A 16,038-nucleotide genomic window follows, 5' to 3' on the forward strand; every position below is an offset into this window, starting at 1 on the left:
TTGTCCCCGAGTAGGTACTCAAGGATGCTGTCCCCAGGCAGGCAAAAGTGATCTTGTCCCCCGGGAGCCAGAAGATGCCAGTGTCCCCAAGCAGGTAAAGATGGATCATGTTCCCAAGCAGGCAGAGGGTGACCCTGTCCCCAAGGAGCCAGAAGATGCCAGTGTCCCCAGGCAGGCAGAAGAGGCAGAAGGGGTTCCTGTCCCCAAGCAGGCAGAGCAACCAGAAAGCAACCCTGTCCCTGGGCAGGCAGAACAGGCAGGGGGAGTAGAGAGGCTGGCAGCTAGCGCAGGGTGGATGGCACACAGGGTGACAGTGCCCCAAGGGTGGCAGTGCCCTGTGGGGGGGGTGATGCTTCGCAGGGTGATGATGCTGTTTGGGGTAATGATGCCCCACAGGGTTCTGATGCCTTGTAAGGTGATGGTGCCTCACAGGGTGACGCCGTCTCTTGGGGTAACAATGCCCCACAGGGTGACATCCCCGTGGGGGGGTGATGACAACGTCCCAAGGGCCACGTGTGCTGCAGGGCTGACGTGAGCACGGCCAGCCAGGAACGCTGCTGCTGTGTGTCCGTAGGCAGTGCTGCCCGATGTCCCCTCCATGCCAGGGCAGAGCTGGCCCCATTCCCAGCTGGGTGCCATGGTGCCGGGGCCACGCGGTGTCCCCGGGGGTCTCTCCCGGAATGCATGCTGCCTTGCTGACAGCAGAGGATGGTGTCTGGGACCTGCCCGTCCCAGAGCAGACACTCCAGCTCCAGCTGCTGCGCCGATCCCCGAGACACCCATGCACCCACAGGTGCCAGCCTTTGACAGCTGGCCCGAGCCTGGTCATGGGGGGCAGGGATGCTCCAAGCTGCCACAGGGGGCCCCCCGGCCGCCCCAGGAGTGGGGGTGAAGGGGAAGGTGCAGTGCCCGTGTGCCCACCCGGCCTTTTGGGGGTTATTTAGCATTTATTCAACTCAAGGCAAGGAACAAGGCAAGGAACGAGGCAAGGGCTGGGGGTGCGGGGAGCCGGCAGCACGACACTGTCACGATCACGGTCACGGGGTCTGCCAGGAGCCTGTGGGACATGCAGGGAGACTTTTTGCTGCCAGGGAAGGAGAAAGCTAAATTCAAGAACTGACCGGCTCTGGTCCATCGGTGGCAGATGGAGAGGCATCCCGTGTGCTCGTGCCCTTCCTCTTCTCCTCCTCCTCCTCCTCTTCAGACCTGTGGCAGGGAGGCAGCCTGCTCAGCATGCCTGTCCCAGCCAGCTCGCTGGGGACACGCAGCTGTGGTCCCACAGGGACACGGGCTGGCTGCTGCTCTCCTGTCCCCGCAAGGGATGAAAGCCCCAGCATGGTGGGGCTTGACCTTCATCCCTGCTCTTCGCCTGCATTTACTGCTCTGAAAGGGCAGATTGCTAAAAAACCCTTAATGCTTTGAGAAGAGGGATGCTGGAAACAACGCCCATGCGCCAGGCAGGTGCCACGGGCTGCCTCTGCCCAGGATGCTGCCAAAGCTGCCAGGGGATGGTGCTGGCACGTCTTACCCGGCCTCCAGCTCCCCGTCCAGATCCAGGCAGTAGTCGGGAGCCTGGGGGTGTGCTGCCTCGTCCCGTGCCAACCCCTCACGCAGTGTCCGCCCACCCAGGAGCTCCAGCTGCCAGTGAAGGAGGTGAAGGCGTTAAAGGGGAACGTGGGGTGGGGAAACTGAGGCAGGGCAGGTAGACATGAGCCAGGACCGGCCATGTCCCACCCTGAGTCTTCCTCACCGTCGTCAGCTTCCTCAGGGCGGCGATACGCTCCTCCCAGGTGGCCGAGGACTTTTCGAAAGCCTCATGCCGCTTGAGCAGCTTCTCCACTGCGTCCACTGTCTGCCCATAGTCGCTGCTGGCCAGGTAGGGCTCCTGTGCCATGAGCCATGACTCGGCCACTGAAGCATCCCGGGAGAACTGGCACACCTCCAGCACTATGGGCAAGGACAGGCAATGCTCAGCCCCCTACCACCATTGGCCCCCTGGACAAGCCGCGGTCCTCCCCGGACCCCACGGACACACTCACACAGCCGCAGCCCGGTCCCAGCGCTGCTCCCACATTTCCATCATGGCCTTTCTCTTCCCCACCAGCTCCACCAGCTTTGCCTTGATCTACGAGGGGATACTGTCATGCGGTGGCCCTGGTGGCACCGTCCCTGCTGCCCCCCAGCCCTGGCTGCCCTCACCTCGGGTGAGTCCTGGTGCTTGCGATGCAGCAGCTTCTTGCCCAGCTCAAGACAGGTGGAGAAGCTCTTGCTCCGGGCGTCCACCTCAGCCCTGATGCCCTGGTGATACTTCATGAGCAACTCCACCGAGGAGACATCCCTGGAGACAGAGAGGTGCCAGCATCAGTGGTGACATTGGCACTGGGTCCCAGCAAATGGCACCGGACACCCACTGGAGGCAGCCATACCTGGGTTTCTCCTGCGTCTCGATCTGCCGGACAGTGCTCTCCATCCAGGAAAGTAGGTCCCGTGCCATGCCAAAAAAGCGATGCTTGTCGGCCGTGTCCACCAGCCGGGCCCGGCGTCCGCTGCATGCCTCCAGCAGTGCCCGCAGGGCTCGCGCCACCTCCTGCTCCTGCTCCTGGATGCCCGCTGCCTTCTCCCCAGCATAGGCAGTCTGCAGGCGTGCTGCCGTCTCCCGAAACTGCTGCACCTGCCCGGTGGAGCCAGAGAGCACGAGGGATGCTGAGTGCCGGTGGCGGCAGTGCCAGGCATCCCCGGTAGCCTCGGGAGGCAGCCTCACCTGCGTCTCCAGCAGATGGAGGTCGCGCTCGAAGGCGCTGTGCATGCGGTGGAAAGCCTCCACTGTGCCAGCGTCCTCGCCCAGGTCCTGGGGCAGCTCCTGGTGCCGGGCAGCGATGAGGGCCAGCAGCTCGGCGCCGTCGTAGAAGTACTTGTGCAGGTCGTAGGAGGCAGCGAGGAGCTGCATGCGGGTGTCAATCAGCTCCAGGAGGTCAGCCCAGCTCTCATTCAGCCCGTCTTTCCATTCAGCCATGGTGGCTGCCTCTGCATGCCCGGCGTCAATGAGGCCCTCGATGGCCAGGTTCACCCGGTCCACACGTTCCTGCCCCACACTGCCTGTCTCTCGTGCAAACTCCCGAAACTTATCTCGCAGGAGCTGCACAGGGGAGAGAAGAGTCAAGTTTGCCCTCCCCGAAACTGCACACCTCCACGCCTCCCCAGCACTGGCACCCTCACCGTGACATGGTCCAGGTCCTGCCCCATCTCCTGGGAGGAGGCAACCACATCACGCTCGGCGATCCACTGCTCCAGGTCTTCCTCCTCCCGCTTCAGCTGGAAGAGGTGGGACATGTTCTCCAGGCGCCGGCGGCGCTCCTCGGCCGCCTCCTTCAGCCCCGCGTAGTGCTTGTCCACCTGGCCCTGCAGCCGGATGATCTGCTCCCTGCGCGGCCCCCGGCACACAGACACCCCAGTTCTCACCCGGGAAAAGATGCCCCTGACCTGCCTGTGTTGCCAGCTGGGGTTTTTTTTGGGGGGGTGGGGGGGGACGACACGACTCGCTCTGTGCTCCCCATGTCCCTCTGCCACCACCTCCCTGCCGCAGCTGGGGCCATGCCAGCAAGGCAGAGCAAGACGCCAGGGCAGCCAGCCCTGCCGGAGCTCCAGCCCAACCATCCACGCACCCGAGTGCTGAGGGCACGGGGCTGCCCTGAGGGACAGGGGACACACACCGGTGGCACCTACCCCTCAGGGTGGCCAGCAGAGAGCAGCTGCTGAGCCCTCCCTGCCAGCTCCTTGATGGTTTGGCCATAGTCCTCAATGGACCGCTGCTGTCGGACGTGTCTCTTCAGCATCACCAAGCTGCTCTCCTCATCCTGTGGCATGGCAGACACCAGCGCCCTCAGCACTGGGCATGGCCGAGGGAGAGGGATCGGGGTCCAGCCCCAGCACCCACCCTATGGGCATGTCCTGCCTCCATCCGATGCAGCAGGGAGCAATGGTGAGCTCGGTGGGGTATGGAATGGCATGGCGTGTAACGGCATTGGCTTGGCACAGGACAGCATGTAACGGCCAAGGCATGCGATGCTTAGCATGGGATGGATTGCAATGGCCAAGCATGGCATAGCATAGGATGATCAGTAATGGCACAGCATGCCACGTAATGACAAGGCATGGCATGGGATGACCTACAATGGCATAACAAAGGGTGGCATGGATGGCATGGTATGGGATGCTGCGTAATGGCATGAGATGGACAGTGTGTTATAGCACAGCATGACATGGCATGTAATTGCCATTGGATAGCATGTGATGGCACGGCATGCGTGGGATGGATGGCATATAACAGCACAGCATGGCATGGGATGGTGTGTAACGGCATGACACACCGTAGTACTGGATGATAACAGCACGGCACTGTCTGGGTTGACATAGAATGCACCAGCATGGCATTGCCCAGCACCCCTGCAAGACACGGGGGCACCACACAGAGCCACCCTCACCTTTGGCTTCTCCTCAGCTCCCATGAAGAGCTCCTGCTCGCTGATCCAGGCCTCAGCCTCACTGGCATCCAGGTAGTACTGCTGGGCCTCGCCAGCTTCCCGCAGGCGCTGGTGCCGGGCGGCCGCCTCCTCCTGCAGCGTCACCCACAGCCCCTGCAGCTCCCGTACCCGCGCCTCCAGCTCTGGGCTTGGCTTGTCCCCGCTCACCGCTGCCTCGCCCCGGCTCAGCACCTCAGCCAGGCGGGGGGCATGGCCCGACAGCTCCTTCTGCAGCGTCTGCCAATGGGGTGGGCAGTCATGGTGGGGCTCACCCATGGGATGGGTGTCCCCAAGGCACCGGCCGGGTCTGTGAGTACCACCACTGCACCCAGGCTCACCTCATTCCTCTTGGCCAGGCGCTGCACACTTGGGAGGTCAGTGCCATGCTCCGTCGACCTCGCCAGGGGCAGCCGCTCCTGCACCCACAGCTGTGGGCAAGAACACCCGCTGAGTGGTGCATGGCACCCGCTGGTACCCCTGGCACACCAGACCCCACCACGACAAGGATGCTCACCGTCTCATCCTCCAGATCCCGCGCAAGCTGATACATGGTCTTGGCAGTCTCCAGCTCCTTCCTCTTCCTCTCCAGCGGCTCCAGCAGGTTGAGGCATTGCTGCTGGAGCCTCTGCTCATGCTCATCAACCTCCTGCACATCCTGGGCAGGGGCAGGGCCCTGCCACCGCAGCTCCTCCAGCTCCTTCATCCACGCTCGCACTTGCTCTTCCAGCCTCTGACAAGGCAAAGTCATGTGAGCCAGGGGACAGAGCCAGGCTGGAGACCCCCAGGGCACCAGCCAGCTCCATTCAGGGACACAACCCGGCACCTCAGACCCACTCCCCGCAAAGGAAAGGGCAAGGTGCCAACAGCCTTCGCCCTCACCAGCCACTCGGCTGGCAGTGCCACCACTCACCGTCAGCCTCTTCAGCAGCAGTTTGGTGGCAGTGAGGTCCTTGGCCTGCTCAGCAGCACGCAGCTCCTCCTCCACCCGCCCTAGCCAGCTCTCCAGCTCCTCGTAGCTCCGAGCATACAGCGCCAAACGGTTGGCCTCAAAGAGCTGCCGGCCCTTCTCCTCGGCGGCATCGCGCAGCCTGTCCCACCGCTGGCGCAGCTCACCTAGCCGCTGCACCACCACCTCACTGTACTGCGGCTTGCGGCTCGCCAGATCCTTCCCCTCCTGCCGGCAACACCAAAGAGGTTGGTGGCCACCGTGGTGTGGCTCCATGGTGGCATGGGGACCTCCTGCCCAGCCAAGGGGCTGGGAGGTTTCCAGGCACCAGTGCTGGCACCCACCGTCTCTATCTTCTCCAGCCAGCCCTGGCTGGATGCCAGCTCGGCCATGAACGCCTGGTGCTTCTGCCACTTGCCATGGAGGCCACGGGCTTCGCTGTAGGAGGCGTCCTGTGCTGTCAGCATCTTCTCCTCCACCCAGGCATCGAGCTGCAGGCAAAGGGGTGTCAGAGCTTGGCCAGTGGCAACCACCCAGCACCGCTGGCCGTGCTGAATGCCCACCTCCTGGCAGCTCTGCAGGAAGCTCTGCAGCTCGTGGTTGTCCTGCAGCAAACCTGCCGCCTCCTCTGCCTTGGCCGTGACAGTCCCATGCCTGGCAGGGCGACCAGAGACAGGCGGCATCAGTCCCCTGCCCAGGCGCTGCCTGCCCGCCCGCCAGCCAGCCTGCGCCGGACTCACCGCTCCTGGAGGGCCTGGCACTTCTCGGCGATCTTCTCTGCAAAGATGTTCTCCTCAGCTGCCAGCTTGTTGCCACCAGCCACCGCCTGGGGGACCTTCTTGGCAGTGCTCTCCATGCCAGCACGGAAGTCCTGGAAGCGGCGCAGGGCGGTGGCCGAGCCCTCCAGCGTGGTGGGCAGCTCCAGGTGGGCCAGCGTGTACTCCTGGGGGGGCACAACAGGGGGTCGGCACCTCCTCAGGGTGCCCATGAGCCAGGGACCCCCCCTCCTCGGGCACCCACCTGGTTGGTGAGGAGGATCTCCGCCTGCTTGGCATCACGGAGGAACTCCTGGAAGCCATGGCACTGGCCAAGGAAGTGGTGCCGAGCCTCCGCCATCCTGCCCAGGGCAGCCCAGCCAGCCTCCACACCACGCAGGCGCTGCCGCAGCCCCTCATACTGGGGGTCCTCCTGCTCACCCACCACACGCTGCCCTGTCTCCACCAAGGTGGCAAAGGCGGCCGTGTGCTCTTCCACGTCCCGCCGGGCAGCCTCGTGCCGCTGCAGCAGCTCCTCCGCCTCGGCCAAAGAGGCCGGCACCTCGTCAGCGGCTGCCACCGCTTTCTGAGCCCCAAAGAGCCAAGCCTGGAAGTCATCCAGGTCCTGCAAAAAGCTCCGGAGCTGCCCAGCTTCCCCCAGGGAGGCCGCCCGCTCCGCCAGGGCCACCTGCAGCTCATCCCAAGCGGCCACTGTCGCTGCTAGCCGCACGGCCACCTCCCCGGCTGCCTCCGGCCGTTCCTCAGCCAGGCGTTCAGCCTGGGCGCGCAGGGTGGCCAGGCGGTCCTCGGCCACCGCCAGCTCCCGCTCGATGCCATAGAGCTTGCGTTGTGTGGCCAGAACGCCAGCCAGGTCCCGGCCAAGCTCAGCGGTGGCCTTGACCGCCTGGGCTTTGCTCTGCAGCCATTGCCGCGTCTCCTCGCACTCCAGGCAGTAGTTAAGGAGGCGCAGGGCTGAGCCCACTGCCTGGCGACGCTCCGACACCAGCTGCCTGAACCGGTCCCACCTGCAGGGCAAAGATGGGTGATGGCAGCCAGTGGGGACGGTCCCAGTGTCACCCCCTCGCCCCGGTGTTGCCTGCCACCATACCTCTCGTTGAGCTGCTCCCGGCACTGCCGAACCTGGGGGCTGCGGGGGTGCCCACTCGCCAACAGGCCGTCAGCTGCCTGGTTGACGGCAGTGATCTGGGAAGCCACGGTGGCCATCTCCTGCTCCAGCCCGTCCAGCCTGCGGGGACAGCTCAGCTGAGAACGGGCAGCAGCTGGGGACATGGCACAGCAGCACCGCCACCGCGGGAGCCCCTACCTGTGCTGTGCCACATCCAGGTCCTCCAGCGCCTGAGGGACCTCCAGCTGCTGCAGCCAGGTCTCCTTGGACCCCATCCAGAGGTGGCAGGCGTCGCTCTCCCCAAAGACAGTGTAGAGGCTGAGGGCATCCTGCAGCTGTCGGCTCCGCCGCTCGGCCAGGGCAGCTGCCTCGGCGTGCAGCTCCCGCAGGGCCACCAGCCGGTTCTGCGCCTCGGGGCCGGCCCGCAGCTCCGGTGGGAAGCCCTCAGCTCGCCGAGCCAGCCCATCCAGCTGCTCCTGGGCCGCCGCCAGCTCCTCCAGCAGCTCCTGGTGCTGCCGCAGCAGGGCACGGGTGCGGGACTCATCCTGACCCAGCTCCTCGGTGGCCGCCCGCCGGCGGGCATCCTGCAGCCCCTCTGCTAGCTCCTCCATGTCCACCTGGAACTGGAAGAAGCCCTCGGCCTCCTGCAAGCCACGGCGACGGAAAGCCGCCAGCTCCTCCAGCTGCGCCCACAGCACCCGCACTGCCGCCCCCCGCTCCCGCAGCTGCCCGGCCGCCTGGCCCGCCAGTGCCAACCCCTCGCCTGCTGCCAGTGCCCGCTCCAGCCGGCTGCCCCGGCTCCGCAGCTCAGCCTCGAAGGTGGCATGCCGGCGCTGGAGCAGCAGCACGCCTGGCAGGTCCTTCCCAAAGTCCAGGGAGGAGTAGAGCTGCTCCTGCTCCTTGATCCAGCCCTCTGCTTCATCCAGCTCCCACAGGCAGGTCCAGAGGGAGCGGGACTGCTCCAGCAAGGCTCTCCTCCGGGCTGCCAGCACCTGCAGCTCTCGCCGGCACAACTCCAGGTGGCTCACACGATCCCGGATGACTTTGGGGTCACAGGGACGGTAGCCTGCCCAGGGAGCAGGGTGGGCACCCATCAGCAGGGCATCCCGGCTTCCCCCAGCCATGCCATGGTCCTGGGGCATCCCAGCATGCCTACCCTCAGTGTCCGCAAAGCGTAGAGCGGCAGCGCTGATGGCCCGTGTCTTCTCTGCCTGCAGGGCCATGTCACCCTCCAGCAGCCGGTGCGTCTGCAGCAGCTCTTCTGCTTCCAGAAGGTGCTTCCCAGATTCAGGCGATGCCAGCTGCACCTGCAGGAGAGCCCCAGCTGTCAGGCACTGCCAGCTCCAGCAGACAGCACCCACTGCTACCTAAAAGCCACCGCCAGCACCCCCACACCAGGGTCCAACCAACACTGTGCCGGGTGGGACCAAGGCACCCACCCATGGTGGCACCCAGCGCGCGCAGCTCACCTTGACCTCATCCATCCAGTCGATGCTATGGAGCATCTCCTGGAAGAGGTGCTGCAGGGTGAGGTTCATCTCCAGGCGCTGGCGCCGGGCAGCCAACAGCTCCAGGAGCTGCTCCCAGAGCCGCAGGATGTTGTCCTTGCGCGCATTGATGCGCTGGATGTCATGGTAGCCCTCCACCTCCAGCTCCCTCGCCACCGCCTCGATGGCCTGCACCCGCTCCTTGTAGGCAGCCGTGTCTGTCTCAATGGCCTCATGCTTCTTCTTGGCTGCCTCCACGGCTGGCAAGTCCTGGCCAAAGTTGTCCTGCCCCCACACACAGCCTGTGGTGAGGCTCTGGTGGGGTACCCCACTCCCCGGTGGGTGTCCCCAGCCTCACCTGGGCCACCAGGCGCTGGTTCTCACTCAGCCAGGCCTCCCGCATGGCCGCTTTGCGGTCAAAGCGCCGCGCCAGCTGCTCCAGCTTCTCCTGCCGGATGAGCTCGGTGCGCAGCGCCAGCTCCCGCTCGTGCTCCGCTTTCTCCAGCTGCTCCCAGGCCTGGGGGAAGGTGGCACTGGACAGGGGTGGCACCTGTGTCCCACGACCCCACCACCACCGAAGTCCTGCTTTGCTGGTGAACACCCATGTGACTCATGGGTAGGGGAGAATGGATGGAGGAACCCAACCTGCCCTGGAATGGACCTGCCCTGCCCTGGGGTGGGCTCGCTGTGTCCCGGGATGGACCCAAACTGCCTCAGAAATTGGACCTGAACTGCTCTAGGACCCATTCCAGGATGGACCTGAACTGCCTTGGGAGATGGACCTGAACTTCCCCAGGATTTGAACTGCCCCAGGGTGGACCCAGCTTGCCCCAGGAGATGGACCTGACCTGCTCTAGGACCAGACCGAATCTGTCCTGAGATAGACCTGACCTGCCCTAGGACCTGAACTGCCTCTGAACGTACCCAAGTTGCCCCGGGACATCCCTGACCTGACCTGCCCTGGGACAGCCTGGGGAGCAAAGCTCCCAGGGATACTGGGCTAAGAGCTGCCCCCAGAGCACTGGGGGAGCAGCCGCGTGTCCGCACGGCACAGCACGGCACAGCACGGCACATGGCCAGGCTGCCGGCATGGGCCCCATACCCGGTTGATGTCAGAGACCAGGCGCCCCTCGTGCGGGGTGTAGACGCGCTGGTTGTTGGCTCGCATCCGTGACTGGATGGTGAAGAGCAGCACCTCCAGATTGCCCTTCTCCTGAAACCTGCCCCAGAGAGAGCACTCAGCCCAGGGCACCCATAGGTGCTCAACACCCCTGCGTGGCCACGGGGGGCTCAGGAGCACTTACTTGGGGGGCTTCTCCACGGTGCGGTACGTGCTGAAGGCTTGCAGCTGGTGCTGCACCCCGGCCAGTGAGTTGGCGAAGCTGCGGCTGTTGAGGGAGGCGATGGTCTGCTCGATCCAGGTGAGCAGGTCAGAGGCCAGCCCCCCGTAGCCCTCGATCATCCGCTCCGTCTCCTTGGCATGCTCAATGACCTGCGGCAGGGCTGGCAGTGAGCGTGGGGTGCTGGCACCCCAGCAGAACCCCCCACTCCTCACTGCCATTCCCCTACCTTGCCCAGACGCCTGCCCTCCACCTCCAGCACCTTCATCTTGGAGAAGTAGTGGTAGAAGGCCACCACATAGGTGATGATGGACTTCTCGTCGGGGTTCTCTGTGAACACATCTGCCCGGTGCGAGCGAGAGGTGTCAGTCCTGACCCAGTCCCCGCATCACCCCGGCATCACTCCAGTGGCAATGGGCCTTATGAGGTCCCCCCTTGCTTGCACCCAGCCCCCCCCTCCATGGGGTGAAGACCTCTCTGTGCCTCCACAGGGCCTGGGCGTGTCCCAGGGTATAACGGGGAAACTGAGGCAGGAGGCTTGGCAGCAGCAGCAGCCTCACCTTCAGGGTCTAGGAGTGGGGTGATGCCCAGGTGCCGCTCAGCCACGCTGAACGCGTGCTCCAGGTTGTGCCGGGCATTGGATTTGGTCAGGTTTTGGAAGTCAACCAGCTCAGGCCTGGGGACAGAGGGTGAGGGACAGCAGTGATGTGCTCATGGGACATCCACCAGTGCCACCACCCTGGCATGTCCAGTGCCTGCCGCCATGACACCTACCTGTGCCTGTGGATGAGAGCATTGAAGGCCAGCCCATCCTTCCAGCTCGAGGTGAAGTTGGTGACGTTCACATGGGGGTACCTGTGATGGGGAAAGGGTGTCACCATTACCCTCTGGGCAGCCCTGGCCCCTGGCATGGTGGGGTGTGGGTCCAACCACCTACCCTGCTGTCTTCATCTGGCACCAGAGCAGCAGCGCATCCCTGGCTGAGCGTGTCTCCCGGCCCTCCTGTGTCTGCACAATGATGTCCTGGATCTGGGGGCAGAAGGACATCACAGGGTTGGAAGAGGACATCCACAGGGGAGTGCTCCTGTTTGGGAATAAGCCACGGGGTGCCCCCCACCCACCCAGACCCACCTGGAAGCGGAGGATGATGGTCCAGATGAGGCCAAGGACAAGGCGGTGGTTGCCATCCACGATGTCGTGGGAGCCCATGTTCTCCAGGTGCACCCTCTGCTCCTTCAAGAACTGCAGTGCCTTGTCCACGTTCTCCAGGCAGTGGATCCGCATCCGTCCCTTGGTGGGCTTGGGCTGAGGCATGACATTTTTTAGCACACTCTCCTCCATGCCAGGCACCCCAACCCCTGCGCAGAGACACCCCTGCACCCCTGCTGCCGCCCCAGCGCTGGTGGAGCCTCGGTCAATGCCAAGGTCAACAGCCTTGGTGGAGCATGGCAAGGGTCCCAGGGTCTCCGGCTGGATGGGAGTCCTACCAGAAGCTCTCCTGACAGCACCTCCAGCAGCTTGATGAGCACCCGCCCATCCCGAAGGTCCATGTAGAGGTCTGAGATGCGGCAGGTGACACGAGCCAAGTGTGAGTTCACCCATTTGGTGAAGGTTTTCTTCTGCACAGCCTCCCGCTCGTCTGCAATGAGAATAGGCACAGTGGCACCGGCACCAGGGACAACCTGGGAGGACCACAGGGACCCAAGACCCATCCCTGACCTGCCAGGGCTTTGATGCGGGAGCGCTCAAAGAGTCGTGCCGAGCTGTTATCGTTGTCCAGCTCATCGTCAGAGGCGTCCCAGCGGACATTGATGCGGCTGTACTGCTGCTGCAGCTCTAGCTGCTCGTAGTCGTTGGCTGAGGTCATGGTCCCAGTGTCCCCCGGCCGGATGGCCGTCGGCTACCGGCAAGAGGCCCCTGGGGGAGAGCAGAGGCAGCAGGCATCGGCATCGCTTGCCGTCCCTGCCGCACGTGGGGATTTGCAGCTCAGAGCTGCTGGTTAAGCTGCTCAGAAGGATTTAGCCTCACCCAGGTGTTGGGGGGCACCCGGCGGGTGCTGCCCACTTGGGGACTCACCCTGCTGGCACAGACTCCTGTGCCCACGGCTACGAATGACAGTTCTTCCTGCCCTGTGTCCTGTCTGCACCCCCAGCACCCTGAGCCAGGTCCCAATGGGTGTCCACCCAACCCTTGGGTGCCCTCAGGAGAAGAGGGTGCTGCTCACACCCACCCCAACACCTGCGCCATGGAGGAGCTTTGCCGGTACCCATGGCAGAAAGCGGGTGACAGCTGCTGGCCGGGGGGGGGCACCCGCCCCCGGGGACATTTGAGATACAGATAGGACACGGCCAGTATCTAAAAATGCCTGCGAGCAGCTGTCGGTGGCCCAGCCGGGCAGCAGAAGGCTGCTGGGGCCCCTGAGGGGTGCAGAGAGCCAGGCTGGGCCCCTCTCTGGCCAGCACCCCAGCCAGGACCCCCCCCAGCACCTCGGGGCTGCGGGGAGCCCTCAGCCATGGGCGCCCGGTGCAGCTGTGGGAAATCCCAGTTGCCCCTAAGTCCCTTGTGTCCCCATAAGCCATGACAGCCTGTGGCCCCCCAGCCCCCCAGGGACCCCCCAGGCAGCTGGCGGGCTGGAGAGCTTTATCGGGGCTGGCAGGGCTGGGCTGGGCTCCGCATCCTAATCGCAGCCGCCCAGGCAGGGCCTTGGCTCAGCAGCGGGCTTGCATGCAGGAGTGTGCAAGGACACGAAGAAGCGTGCAAAAGCATGCACATGCAAGCAAGGACATGCAGGAGCATGCCAGAGTATGCAAGAACATGCATGCATCAGCCAGGACATGCAGGAGCGTGCCAGAGCATACATGTGTGAGCAAGGGCATGAAGGAGCATGCAAAAGTGTGCACACGTGAGCAAGGACATGCAGGAGCACACCAGAGTGTGCATGTGCAAGCAAGGACATGTAGAAGCATGCAATAGCATTCGCATGTGAGTAAGGACACATAGGAGCGTGCCAGAGCATGTAAAAGCACACATATGCAAGCAAGGACATGCAGGAGCATGCACACACAGAAAAGGACATGTGAATGCACGCAAGCACATGCAAGGCGGTGCATGAGAGCGTGCAAGGCCACGCAAGCACACACAGGAGTATGTGGGAGCGCAGAAGAGCAGGGCCTGCAGCCCTCCATGCCCTAGCTCTGTGCCACTGCCGGCCAGCACAGCTGGCACTGGGCTCGCCCTCCTGTCCCACCGCAGAAAACCCCTGGGGAAGCCCAAATTCGGGGATCTCCACCCCAACACCGCAGGATCTGCAGCCGCCCTGCCCAGGCATTGCGAATGGGCTGAATGTGCTGAGTTGAGTCAGGTCTCTGCAGCACACCACAGCCCGGTGCGGGACCTCGGTCCTGGCTGAGCCCCCCGCCACCACCACAGCGGGGCCACGAGCATCTGAGGAGGCGGCAGTGATCATGCCAAAGGGAGCCACAGCAGGGCCCAAGGGAGCCGCCAGCATGCATTTTGAGCAGTGGTGCTCACTGACCCTTTAAATCTCCCTCTGCCGCACTGGCACCTTCCAAACAGCCCTGTCTGGCAGAGCCACGCCACCACCAGCACCCGCCACCTGGGGATTGCCATTCCACCGGCTCCGCAGGAGAAAAGCCGGGAGCACCGGGATGCCGGCCCTGCTGCCAGCATCCTGTGGCCGGGGCCAAGGCAGTGTTGCTTTCCCCGGCCAGTGGCTCAGCACCGTGAATCAGCACTTCCCACGAGGGGCTGGCACTGTGCCGCTGCCGAGCCCCCCTGCCAGCCCCGGGTGATGTCCCCCCTGCACCCCAAGGGTGGCCAGGGAGCGGTTTGGTGCCTGCTGCCCATGGCACCCTCGAGCCCCTTCCCTGGCTCAGCCCTCGCCACCGCAGCATGCTGCTGAAACATCACCTGCCAGCACATGACAGCTCCTTGGGGTGCCCCAAAACACCCCGAAATAGCTGCCCCATCACCTCCGCCCGCAGCCTGATGGGTCTTTGGGGGCCCTGCTGCCTGGCATCACCCCAGCTGTTTCGATTCACCAATTAACACTATAATTTTGCATCTCCCCCAAGCCAGCGGTCAGCCATGCTCCCGGCGTGGTCAGCCACATTGGGAAGAGGCAGAAGCCGGGGGGCACCCCCACAGCCCCCCGAAAGCTGCCTGCCTCCCAGGCACAGGGCCAGGGCCGGGAGCAGATGGCCCGCTCAGCACGGTTGCTCGGCACAGCACGGGGTGCCTGGGCATGGCACGGCTCCTCTGGCCAGCAATGCCCGCTCCGGCCACGGCTCCCACCCAGCGGGCGAAGGTTTGGGTTTCCCCAGGGCCAGAGTTGGTGTGAATGCCAGCCGTGCCAGGACTGTCCCATGTCACCTAACCCACCAGTGCACTGAGTGGTGACACACACACGTGCTGACACTCCACAGACATTTTTGGCTATAAATAGGCCTCCCCTGTGCATGGCCAGGCCAAGCCCCACTCCCTTCTTAGGAGCTGCCCCTCACACCTCCTCGCCTACCCCAAAACCACCAGCCAGGGCCCTAAAAACACCCGATAGCTGCAGTATGCTCCTCGGGGGGGCCATGAGGGCATCCACCAGGGTTGCAGGGGTCTCCTTTTGCTTGCCACCCTCCCCAAATGCTCCTCCTTGGCTTAACCCAGTGGAGTAAAGGGGACTGCAATCCCCTGACTCCGAGAGCTGGAGATTTGCAAAGCCAAAAAGCCGCCCTGAAAGGGGAGCTGGGAAATCAGCTGCCCCCCCCCTTGGCTTATTGGGGTGCGGGCAGGGGTTCCCCCAGCCCAATGCCCACCCACGAGCATCCTCCTGCTGCTGGGACGAGGGGGCCAAGGGCACAGCAGCCAGAAAAACTCCTCCCAGTAACTCCAGTTTCCCCAGTTGGTGGTGGCGGCAGGCCAGGCAATGTGCCCCACCATGACCCATCACACATCCCCTCCGGAGACACTTTGCCCACCGTGTCCCACTGGCACGTGCCTGGCTGGGAGCACCCAGGAGTGGTGCAGGGACCCCGCTCGGGGCTGGCACCCCAGGGAAAGTGTCCCCAGGGTGTCCCCAGAAAGTCACCGCCGCTCGCCCGCCCCGTCCTTCCCAAAGCCACGCGTCCCCGCTGGAGATCGCAGCCCCGGGGGACACCCGGTGACAGCAGACTCCCCGCCGCAGCGGGAAAACGGGGGTGCTGAGCTCCCCCGGCGGGGTCCCCCTCCCAAACTTTCCTCCGCGCCCGCAGCCCCCGCGGTGCTCGGGGCTGCACCCCAAACCCAGTGTCCCCGGGACGGGCAGCGCGTCCCGGTGCACACCCCCCCCCCCCCGCTTTTCCGCGGGGACCGGCGCCTCCCGACCCCCCCCCCCCCCCGTCCCCTCCCCGGAGGCGGCGCATTCCGGTGCCTGGCGGCGGCGCATCCCGGTACCGGGCGGCGGTGCCCGCGGCTCTCACCTGCGCGGGGCGGCGGGCGGACGAGCGGCGGCGGGCCCGGGGCCGGAGCCGGGACCGGAGCGGGGCGGGGGGAGCGGAGCCGCCCTGCACCGGGATATAAATAACATTATCTGGGCGCGCAGGGACATTCCTGCCCGGGGCCAGCGGCGCTGCCCGGCCCAGATAGCCCCGCTCCCCCCGGAGGGCCGGGCCCAGGCGGGCGGGGACGGGCCGCCCGCCCCGCAATGCAGCACAGCGGCCCCCCCCGGCCGCCGCCGCCGCCACCGGCCGGGCGCGGAGCGGCGCAGGGCTCCGCTGCCACGGGTGGGGTTCCCCGGCGGGCCGCCCCCACCGGTACCCCCGTGCTGGCCCTGCTCTGTGTTTCCCCCCGGTAACCCGGGCTGGCCCCGCTGA

The 16,038-nt window shown here is 65.0% G+C and overlaps 1 protein-coding gene across 2 annotated transcripts; it reads right to left on the reverse strand.

Annotated features, from left to right (window-relative positions):
• Positions 1-927: 927 nt before the first annotated feature.
• SPTB (spectrin beta, erythrocytic) lies at positions 928-15,809 on the reverse strand. Of its 2 annotated transcripts, XM_056353441.1 has the most exons (32): positions 15,646-15,803; positions 11,894-12,091; positions 11,662-11,813; positions 11,306-11,479; positions 11,112-11,203; positions 10,949-11,029; positions 10,735-10,850; positions 10,404-10,516; positions 10,139-10,326; positions 9,937-10,054; positions 9,193-9,351; positions 8,817-9,119; positions 8,504-8,654; positions 7,546-8,413; positions 7,330-7,467; positions 6,487-7,246; positions 6,207-6,409; positions 6,030-6,120; positions 5,811-5,957; positions 5,431-5,694; positions 5,035-5,250; positions 4,859-4,948; positions 4,482-4,757; positions 3,724-3,854; positions 3,217-3,421; positions 2,762-3,136; positions 2,427-2,671; positions 2,200-2,338; positions 2,040-2,125; positions 1,751-1,947; positions 1,529-1,638; positions 928-1,206 (listed from the first exon to the last, which is right to left on the reverse strand). In XM_056353441.1, the coding sequence occupies exons 2-30, from the start codon at positions 12,039-12,041 to the stop codon at positions 1,815-1,817; spliced, it is 6,162 nt and encodes a 2,053-aa protein (XP_056209416.1). In that variant the 5' UTR covers positions 12,042-12,091; positions 15,646-15,803; the 3' UTR covers positions 928-1,206; positions 1,529-1,638; positions 1,751-1,814. The 2 variants fall into 2 exon arrangements, with proteins under 2 accessions (XP_056209416.1, XP_056209417.1); XM_056353442.1 differs by lacking the exons at positions 928-1,206; positions 1,529-1,638; positions 1,751-1,947; ... (2 more) ...; positions 2,427-2,671; positions 2,762-3,136 and having other exon boundaries at positions 3,217-3,312; positions 15,646-15,809.
• Positions 15,810-16,038: the final 229 nt, after the last annotated feature.

This window comes from Falco biarmicus, chromosome 10 (assembly GCF_023638135.1).
Source record: "Falco biarmicus isolate bFalBia1 chromosome 10, bFalBia1.pri, whole genome shotgun sequence".
NCBI classification, from domain to species: domain Eukaryota; kingdom Metazoa; phylum Chordata; class Aves; order Falconiformes; family Falconidae; genus Falco; species Falco biarmicus.

What these genes read in the sequence shown, in the direction of transcription:
- SPTB (XM_056353441.1), bottom strand. Translation starts at nt 12,041, where the DNA reads ATGACCTCAGCCAACGACTACGAGCAGCTAGAGCTGCAGCAGCAGTAC. An exon ending in GCCTGGCCAAGAGGAATGAG is followed by an intron (nt 4,758 to 4,858) that starts GTGAGCCTGGGT and finishes CCCCATTGGCAG; the next exon opens with ACGCTGCAGAAGGAGCTGTC. An exon ending in TGGGACCGGGCTGCGGCTGT is followed by an intron (nt 1,948 to 2,039) that starts GTGAGTGTGTCC and finishes CCTTGCCCATAG; the next exon opens with TGCTGGAGGTGTGCCAGTTC.